We start from the raw sequence: 10221 nt of genomic DNA, 5'->3' as shown, positions 1-10221 counted from the left end.
ATACAGCAGCGATGCCCCTAGTGGACACCAGGAGAACAACATGTGTTATCTCTGTAATACAGCAGTGATGCCCCTAGTGGACACCAGGAGAACAACATGTATTATCTCTGTAATACAGCAGCGATGCCCCTAGTGGACACCAGGAGAACAACATGTATTATCTCTGTAATACAGCAGTGATGCCCCTAGTGGACACCAGGAGAACAACATGTATTATCTCTGTAATACAGCAGTGATGCCTCTAGTGGACACCAGGAGAACTACATGTATTATCTCTATAATACAGCAGTGATGCCCCTAGTGGACACCAGGAGAACTACATGTATTATCTCTGTAATACAGCAGTGATGCCTCTAGTGGACACCAGGAGAACATGTATTATCTCTGTAATACAGCAGTGATGCCTCTAGTGGACACCAGGAGAACAACATGTATTATCTCTGTAATACAGCAGTGATGCCTCTAGTGGACACCAGGAGAACATGTATTATCTCTGTAATACAGCAGTGATGCCTCTAGTGGACACCAGGAGAACATGTATTATCTCTGTAATACAGCAGTGATGCCTCTAGTGGACACCAGGAGAACAACATGTATTATCTGCAGATAAACAGAGGTGAACTCACATGTCCCGGCACAGAGCGGTGTGTCCTCGCTCTGCAGCCTCCATGGTCTGGTTGTGTTGCGTTGTCGTGTTGATCTTGTTGTGTTGACCAGCGGTCGGTCTAAAGGTTGCTGCTGCTGCTCTGCAGGACACTGACCTGAGAGCAGCTCATTCGCCTCTCAGCACCGACCGTCTACCTGCTCAGGTGAGCCTGCTCTCTAAAGAAGTTACTGCTTTCCTGTTAAGGGTTCTGATGTCTTGTTGTTGTTGTTGTTTACAACACTAACACACTGTTTCACGGTAGAGAAGTTATTCATCTCAAAGTGAGAGTTTCTGACTTGAATCTGAAAACCAAAGAAACGTTTTCATGAATCCTTTAAAATAAGCAATAATCTCATTAATACATTCTGATCTTTTTTAAATGGACCTGCTTTCTATTTGTAATGTTTACAACTCTTATTTCTGGTTTCTTTAACTTTGCTGTTTGAAAAACAACAACTTAGTTTGACATTTACACCTGAAGGGACTAATGTCAGATTAATAATAATAATAATAATAATAGCTTTACAGCGAAATGAGTTAATAGGTCAAAGGAACCTGCTTAACAATGTAAACCGGCTTCTGATTGGCTCTGCAGAATGAGGGCTTCTGATTGGCTGTTGGTTCTGGTGTCGCTGCCCCTCGTCTCCTTCGCCTTCCATCCCGACATCTGCAGCGCTAAACCCAAAGACCTTCCTCTGGAGCCGCGCTGCAGCTACCGCGGCCCCGAGCCCGAGGCCGGGGGCCCGAGCCCCGAGCCGGTGCCCGAGTCCACCAACCCCCGAGTCTGGGAGCTGTCCAAGGCCAACAGCCGCTTCGCCCTGGCGCTGTTCAGGCGGCTGGCGCTCAGCAAGACGCCCGAGGACAACATCTTCATGTCGCCCATCAGCATCTCCACCGCCTTCGCCATGACCAAGCTGGGGGCCTGCAGGCAGACGCTGACGCAGATCATGAAGGTCCTGCTGCTGATGTAGTTGTTGTTGTTGACACCATGACCAAGCAGGAAGTCTGCAGCCACACCCTCATCATCATCATGACCACCGTAGCGCTCACACTCAGACGTTCTCCGTGGCAGCAGGTTGATCGTCTGTGTTCCTGTCGGCAGGTGTTTGAGTTCGACACCATCAAGGAGAAGACCTCGGACCAGGTGCACTTCTTCTTTGCCAAACTCAACTGCCGCCTGTACAGGAAGAAGGACGCCACCACGGAGCTGGTCTCCGCCAACCGGCTGTTCGGGGACCGGTCTCGGCTCTTCAACCAGACGTACCAGGACATCAGCGAGGCGGTGTACGGGGCCAACCTGCTGCCGCTGGACTTCCAGGTAACTTCACCCGAAGCGGTCTGGGTTCAGACCTGAAAGACTCCGGTATCTGAGAGAGGTTCTGCTCATTGTGGGTCTCTGTTCTGCAGGGGAACCCGGAGAAGGCCCGGGTCACCATTAACAACTGGATCTCCAACAAGACGGAGAACCTGATCCAGGACACGCTACCAGAAGGGGCACTGGACTCCAACACGGCCCTAGTCCTGGTCAACACCATCTACTTCAAGGTACCTGAGCTGGTACCTCAGTCACACCTGCAGCTGTGGAGGCTGGTTCTGGTGTAACGGGCCCTGCTGGGCCCAAATGTTTCACATGTATCAAGAAGTCATTTATAGTCAGAAATATGAGCAGGACATGGTCTGCATGAGGGACGCCACCAGAGAATAAACTCTTTATCTGTAGCGTAACACCTGTAACACACCTACTGTAACACCTGTAGTGTAGCACCTGTAACACCTGTAACACCCGTAGTGTAACACCTGTAACACCTGTAACACACCTACTGTAACACCCGAAGTGTAACACCTGTAGTGTAACACCTGTAGCACCTGTAACACCCGTTGCGTAACACCTGTAACACCCGTAGTGTAACACCTGTAGCGTAACACCTGAAACACCCGTAGCGTAACACCTGTAACACACCTACTGTAACACCTGTAGCGTAACACCTGTAGCGTAACACTTGTAGCGTAACACCTGTAGCGTAACACCTGTAACACCTGTAACACCCGTAGCGTAACACCCGTAGCGTAACACCCGTAGCGTAACACCTGTAACACTTGTAGCGTAACACCTGTAACACCTGAAGCGTAACACCTGTAACAGGTGTAGCGTAACACCTGTAACACCCGTAGCGTAACACCTGTAACACTTGTAGCGTAACACCCGTAACGTAACACCTGTAACACCTGTAGCGTAACACCTGTAACACCTGTAACACCTGTAGCGTAATACCTGTAACACCTGTAGCGTAACACCTGTAACACCTGTAGCGTAACACCTGTAACACCTGTAGCGTAACACCTGTAACACCTGTAGCGTAACACCTGTAACACCTGTAGCGTAACCCCTCCATGGCCAGGTGCTGCAGCTTCCTGTCGTCCTCTGTAATCAGAACATGATCTGCTCTTAGGGTCAGTGGAAAAACAAGTTCAACAATGACAACGTGTACAGCTGTAACTTCCACGTGAGCGCGTCCCGCAGCTGCTCCGTCAGCATGATGTACCAGGAGGCCCGGTTCAGGTACCGGTACCTACCGGACCTCAAGCTGCAGCTGCTGGAGATGCCGTACCGCGGAGACGACATCACCATGGTGATCATCCTGCCCCACAAAGGCACGCCGCTCCGTCAGGTAGATCCTCCTGTTACTGCCGAAGCGTGAACGAACGGCGTCCTCGTGGTGGTGGTGGTGATGGTGGTGTGTTTCTGTGCAGGTGGAGGAGCAGCTGGACCCGAACACTCTGGCGTCCTGGTTGGATGACATGGAGGAGGCCTTGGTGGCGGTGCACGTCCCTCGCTTCAGGGTGGAGGACAGCTTCAGCCTGAAGGAGAAGCTGACGGAGATGGGCCTCACGGACCTGTTCAGCCCCCACAGGGCCAGCCTGCCAGGTGAGCTCCCTCCACCTCCCATCAGCACCATCAGTATACATACATGCACTTAACAATATGCATATACTCAATGTACCAATATATCATTACAATAGAACAGAACTTAACATGAGATTATATCGAGGTTGCCGGTTCAAAATCTTCACATTTAAATTCTTCGATCCAAATGTTTATGATTTGTTTATTTTCTACTTGATCTGAACCGTTGTTTATTTCTGTTTGTGTTGTTTTTTTTAGAAGTTACAGTGCTTTCACTGACTTTGTTTGTTTGTTTCAGGGATGTTGGAGGACGGCAGTGAAGGTCTCTACATCTCAGACGCCTTCCATAAGGCCTTCCTGGAGGTCAGTCACTGATGAACAGACCACAGGCCCAGGGTCAGACCACAGGGTCAGACCACAGACCACAGGGTCAGACCACAGACCACTGACCACAGGGTCAGACCACAGACCACAGGGTCAGACCACAGACCACAGACCACAGGGTCAGACCACAGACCACAGACCACAGGGTCAGACCACGGACCACAGGGTCAGACCACAGACCACAGACCACAGGGTCAGACCACGGACCACAGGGTCAGACCACAGACCACAGACCACAGGGTCAGACCACAGACCACAGGGTCAGACCACAGGGTCAGACCACAGACCCTGGACTTGGGTTTTCCCGCCGGGTCCGCAGGTCTCATGTTGTGTGTGTGGTGTCTGCAGGTGAACGAGGAGGGCAGCGAGGCGGCAGCAGCGTCCGCCGTCGTGGCCGTTGGCCGCTCCTTTAACATAAACCAGGAAGTGTTTCTGGCCGACCGGCCATTCCTGCTGCTCATCAGAGAGTCCACCATCAACACCCTGCTGTTCACCGCCAGAGTGGCCGACCCCTGCAGCCAGTGAGCACGAGCCGACAACCACACCCATCAATCAGCATTGGGGTTTGATCCCTTTGAGTTACACAAAGGATGTTGGTACATAGTAGAAGTAGAAGTTTGTCTTGTAAGAGAATTAAAAGTCTTCTGTTCCTTCAATGTCTGTTTTCGTTCATGGTGAAGCTCTGAATGAAGCTGTGTGTTCACAATTAGCCAGCTAGTCTATAGTTCTAGAAGCTAGTTAGCTAGCTAGTCTATAGTTCTAGAGGGGGGGTAGTTAGCTAGCCTGTCTATAGTTCTAGAATGGGCTAGTTAGCCAGCTAGTCTATAGTTCTAGAATGGGCTAATTAGCCAGCTAGTCTGTAGTTGTAGAAGGGGCTACTTAACCAGCTAGTCTATAGTTCTGGAAGGGGCTAGTTAGCCAGCTAGTCCTTATAGTTCTAGAAGGGGCTAGTTAGCTAGCCAGTCTCTATAGTTCTGGAAGGGGCTAGTTAGCTAGCTCGTCCCTATAGCTCTAGAAGAGGCTAGTTACCCAGCTAGTCCCTATAGTTCTAGAAGAGGCTAGTTAGCCAGCTAGTCCCTATAGTTATGGAAGGGGCTAGTTAGCTAGCTAGTCCCTATAGTTATGGAAGGGGCTAGTTAGCCAGCTAGTCCTTATAGGTCTAGAAGAGGCTAGTTAGCCAGCTAGTCTCTATAGTTCTGGAAGGAGCTAGTTAGCTAGCTAGTCTATAGTTCTGGAAGGGGCTAGTTAGCTAGCTAGTCTCTGTAGTTCTAGAAGAGGCTAGTTAGCCAGCTAGTTCCCATAGTTCTAGAAGAGGCTAGTTAGCCAGCTCGTCTCTATAGTTCTAGAAGAGGCTAGTTAGCTAGCTAGTCCCTATAGTTCTGGAAGGGGCTAGTTAGCCAGCTAGTCCTTATAGTTCTAGAAGAGGCTAGTTAGCCAGCTCGTCTCTATAGTTCTAGAAGAGGCTAGTTAGCCAGCTAGTTCCCATAGTTCTAGAAGAGGCTAGTTAGCTAGCTAGTCTCTATAGTTCTAGAAGAGGCTAGTTAGCTAGCTAGTCCCTATAGTTCTGGAAGGGGCTAGTTAGCCAGCTAGTCCTTATAGTTCTAGAAGAGGCTAGTTAGCCAGCTCGTCTCTATAGTTCTAGAAGAGGCTAGTTAGCTAGCTAGTCTCTATAGTTCTGGAAGGGGCTAGTAAGCTAGCTAGTCCTTATAGTTCTAGACGGGGCTAGTTAGCTAGCTAGTCCTTATAGTTCTAAAAGGGGCTAGTTAGCTAGCTAGTCCTTATAGTTCTAGAAGTGGCTAGTTAGCTAGCTAGTCTCTATAGTTCTGGAAGGGGCTAGTTAGCTAGCTAGTTTAATCTCTAGGGGGAGCTAGATAGCCAGCTAATCGTCTCTGTGCTAGGTATCTCTTAACAAACAAACATAACGCATGACACAAAAATGAGATCAAACATTAATATTACTTTAAAGCCTCTAGTCGCTGACTAGCATACATTTGGTGGAAACAGGAAGAGGAGGGACTTCCTCTCTGACAGAATATTAAGAGGACAAAATGATCCAGTCACAATAATTAGTAAGATGTTCATTCATAACCTTAAGGAGCACAGCTGAATTGTGGGTAAAGAAGGAGGCGAATGGACACTTAAAGTGCTTTATTTCCTCTGGAGGAGACCTGTGAGTGATCGAGTGGTCATGGTGAGAAGCTTCTTCACATTAAACCCCAACAGAGACATGCAACATAAAGATCTTCACATGAAACCCGTACCTCTGAAAATCAAATGTACAGTATTCAAATGTATTTACTAAACGCTTCTTTGATATATTAGGATATATTATCGACAGTAAAGAGTAATCTCATTAAGTGAGTATATATCTAAATGATTTGATTCATAATTAGGCATGTTGTGGTCGTCGATATAATAAAACAAAGAAACATGAGACCTGGAGGTCCAGAGGAGGATGACGATGAGGAAGATGATGAGGTTGAGCTGTTTTCACAGTTTGAAGATGAACCTGAAGAACCATCAAGGAGGAGAAGCCGGACCTTCAAAGATCGGATCCCTTTTTTGAGAACCAGAACCAGTCATGTTTGTGTTTGATTCTGATGGACCAGAATCAAAGAGAAAGGGACTTTACAGTAAATCTCTCAGTTCTGATCCTGATCCGGTTTCACAAAACATGGAGGACCTGAACTCTGATCCCACTTCTCCTACTTTATCGATTCCTCTAGACCAGACTGAACCAGACCAGACTGAACCACACTGAACCAGATCAGACTGAACCAGACTGAACCAGACCAGACTGAACCAGATCAGACTGAACCAGACCACACTAAACCAGATCAGACTGAACCAGACCAGACTGAACCAGACTGAACCAAACCAGACTGAACCAGATCAGACTGAACCAGACCAGACTGAAGTGTAAACTATGAGGCGGTCTGGACCGGTTTAATCTGGTTTAGGAAGAAACTGATCAAAATGAAACTTGTGGTTAGTTTCATAATTATGAAGAATGAATTAGTTTTGATGTTTTGATGTGAGAGCTGAGCAACGTGTGTTTCTTCTGTTTGTCCTCAGAGGACCACGACGAAGACCTCGACCTGGTCTTCTTCACAAAATACTGCGGGACGTTTTGGGACCTTCAGTCTGTTTTATGTCTCGGTTTCTACTTCAGTGTTGAGTTCAATGACCTCAAGTGATTTAGTGACGTACAGGTGTACTGCAGGACCCTGTGACATCACTGAGAGGCGTGGCTACAGGTGTACTGCAGGACCCTGTGACATCACTGAGGGGCGTGGCTACAGGTGTACTGCAGGACCCTGTGACATCACTGAGGGGCGTGGCTACAGGTGTACTGCAGGACCCTGTGACATCACTGAGGGGCGTGGCTACAGGTGTACTGCAGGACCCTGTGACATCACCGAGGGGCGTGGGTACAGGTGTACTGCAGGACCCTGTGACATCACTGAGGGGCGTGGCTACAGGTGTACTGCAGGACCTTGTGACATCACTAAGGGGGCGTGGCTACAGGTGTACTGCAGGAACCTGTGACATCACTAAGGGGCGTGGCTACAGGTGTACTGCAAATTTTCTAATGTAAACCAGGTTTTATGAGGAAACTATTTATATTTATTTATATTCTAGATTTCTGAGCAATATTTTCACTATCTTGTGCCTAACATTTCGAATGAGTCGTCAACAAACTGAAGGTCTTGAAACGACCGAGTCTGGCTGTCAGCCAATCAGGAAGCAGCACTTCCTGTTGCCGTGTACTTTGAGGTTGCTGTATCCCATGTTGCCCAGCGGTGCTTATTTACAGGTGTGTTTCTGAGGTTGCGCCGTTAGCAGTCTGATACCTGATACTTCCTGGTTGAGCCTGAAGACAACATGAGGACGAGCCGCTGGCTTCACTTGCATAAAAAAGCGTCTCGGTAGAAAACAGCTGATCTGTGTGCTACCAGCTCATGAATATTCATGTGCTACCAGCTCATTAGTATTCATACATTTAAACACGCTCTGTAGAAAGTTCTGCTTTTGATCCGCGTTCTCTGAGAAGTGCTAAAGTTGTTTTGGAGTTCCAAAGTCGTTCCTTTGGTGACCTTTGACCTCCGCAGGGTTCAGTTCGAGTTCGGCTCCGAGGGCCGACTCCTACACCCATCTGGTCCCGCCGTTCCCCGACCAGGAGCTGATCAATGACCCGACCAATGACCCGATCAGGACCGTCTGTTAGTGTGACGCATTACCTCTACTGCACATGTGCAACTGTTGGAATACTCGATCAATAGTTCAACAAGTGTTCAATATAAAACTGATTTGCTCAAGCTGACATATCAACGTACAGCTAGGCTAGTATTCCCCCTTGCTTCCAGGCTTTGTGCTAAGCTTGGCACAAACTGGACCTACATGGAGAAATGATTAGCTCACCTAGGTTAGCTAACTACCTAGCTCCCCTATGTTAGCTAGCTAGCTCATACATTAGCGCTTTTAGAAACTAAATGCAGTTCTCTAACACAATCGTTGTTCAGTTAGCTTGAAAGCTAATATTAGCATAACAGCTTGAGGATTATCGTTCATTTTCTGTTTTTTCCTTTAAGGAACACACACACACACACACACACACACACACACATGTAACATATTGTAACTTCCTGTGTGTCGGCATTACTAGCATGTGAGCTAATGATAATGTTCTGTCTAAAGAAAATCTGATAATTTACCGTTAATACAAAGCTAAGAGTCAGCTAACTGTTATTAGCATGAATGACTGAATTATAATTGTTACAAACTAGCAGTTAGCTAGCAAGCTAACAAACATTATCTCTTTATGCTACGCAGCTCTGAATGATAATTAAAGGAGAAAACATGTTAGCTTGCTAGTTAGTGCTAGCATAGCATAAGGTGACACAGCTAGCTTTCTTCTATTATTTTGCTGCAGCAGATTTAATGCGTCACCAACAGAACCGCCTCAAACATTGTCAGAGCAAAAAGTTTAAAAAATGTCCAAGAAAAACAAAAATAAAACATAGGTTTGTTTATAAGAAATAAATCAGAGTGGACGGCGCTCTGTGTGGAGCAGAGCGCCCCCGGTGGAGCAGCAGCTGTATTGCGTAGTGAGAGGTAACTGTGTAGCTTATCTGAGGTTCCTGCTGCGAGTCCGTGGTCCATGTGGTCGAAGCTCTCTGCTGGTCCCTTTGCCGGTTAGCTGAGGTCACCTGGTGGCCCAGAGCAGCTCTGATTGGCTGGAGGAGGACGCGGGGGAGGAGCTAAAAGGACCCTGCTTTAAATATTTAGTTCATTTTTTACATCAAATTTGTTTCGCAGCTTCTAACTTCTATATTTCTATCTTCTACGTCTTCAGACTTTAAAGCCTGAAGTTATACTTTCATGTCATTTATTCATATTCAGGAACAGAAAGTAAGTAAATGTCAAATCGTTTCCAATTTCTTCTCAAACTATTTTAACGTTTAAAGTGGGAAACATGATCTTCAGCTTCTTACTTCTGTGATATAAACTGAATATCTGAAGACTTCACAGATATATATAATTCATCTGCTGATCAACAAACTGAGCGGCAGATTAATCAATAATATGGTTTAGTTCCTGAAGTTTCATTGGGACTCTTCGACTTTTCAATAATAGAACATACCGAGCGCGCAGGATTGTGATTATTATTAATATTATTATTAACTTTGCTGCTCCAGATTGTCTCAAGGCAAATATGAAGGATTTGAACTGTTGAACTGGCACCGAGCAGTTTGGCGAAGTTCCATCAGACGGCGTATAAAAGTAGAAATCTGTAACGTAAAGCAGACCGAGGCAGACGAGGATCACGAGGTCAAGAAAGTCCAGAAGGACCAGGAGGTCCAGGAAGTGCAGGAGGTCAAGGAGGACCAGAAGGACCTGAAGGACCAGAAGGACTAGAAGGACCAGGAGAACCAGAAGGACCTGGAGCACCAGGAGGACCTGGAGGACCAGGAGGACCAGAAGGTTGTGGGCATGAGGTTGTGGAGTGTGTGGCGTTTCTTCTTGTAACTCTGTGGGTTCGTGAAGGTAGATGCGGTTTAAAGCGGAGAGATCCTCTCAGTCCGGTCTGGCGCTGGTCCACTTCAGCGGTCCAGCGTTGCCTTCAGGTGCAACAGGATCAAAGCAGCCCTCTACGTCTGGACTCCCCACCCCGGTTCGGACCCTCCCGTCCTCGGGGTCAGTCGGGCCCCGTGGTGGACACTGAGGCCTGGGGGCCCTCGCCGTACGGGGCCCCGCTGCCCTCGGGCTCCTCCTGGCTGGGTGA

The 10221-nt window shown here is 47.7% G+C and overlaps 2 protein-coding genes across 2 annotated transcripts in view; one reads left to right on the top strand and one right to left on the bottom strand.

Annotated features, from left to right (window-relative positions):
- Window positions 1–1242: 1242 nt before the first annotated feature.
- Window positions 1243–4522, top strand: serpinc1 (serpin peptidase inhibitor, clade C (antithrombin), member 1). The gene is made up of 7 exons (XM_068592937.1): window positions 1243–1599; window positions 1749–1964; window positions 2054–2191; window positions 3097–3315; window positions 3398–3572; window positions 3850–3914; window positions 4284–4522. Exons 1-7 carry the CDS (start codon window positions 1243–1245, stop codon window positions 4458–4460), a joined length of 1347 nt encoding a protein of 448 aa, XP_068449038.1. The 3' UTR covers window positions 4461–4522.
- Window positions 4523–9929: 5407 nt separating this feature from the next.
- The window catches only part of zbtb37 (zinc finger and BTB domain containing 37), a 6511-nt gene continuing 6219 nt past the window's right edge, over window positions 9930–10221 (bottom strand). The window contains exon 4 of the mRNA XM_068592935.1: window positions 9930–10221. This exon is cut by the window's right edge and continues 420 nt beyond it. Within this exon, the coding sequence (XP_068449036.1) occupies window positions 10135–10221 (87 nt within the window). The 3' untranslated portion in view covers window positions 9930–10134.

This window comes from Clinocottus analis, unplaced genomic scaffold, assembly GCF_023055335.1.
Source record: "Clinocottus analis isolate CAN_PGR_092001 unplaced genomic scaffold, fCliAna1.0.p SCAF_28, whole genome shotgun sequence".
Taxonomy (NCBI): Eukaryota; Metazoa; Chordata; class Actinopteri; order Perciformes; family Cottidae; genus Clinocottus; species Clinocottus analis.
Note: the sequence above shows the minus strand (reverse complement) of the source record. Positions and strands in the feature narration are given on the sequence as shown.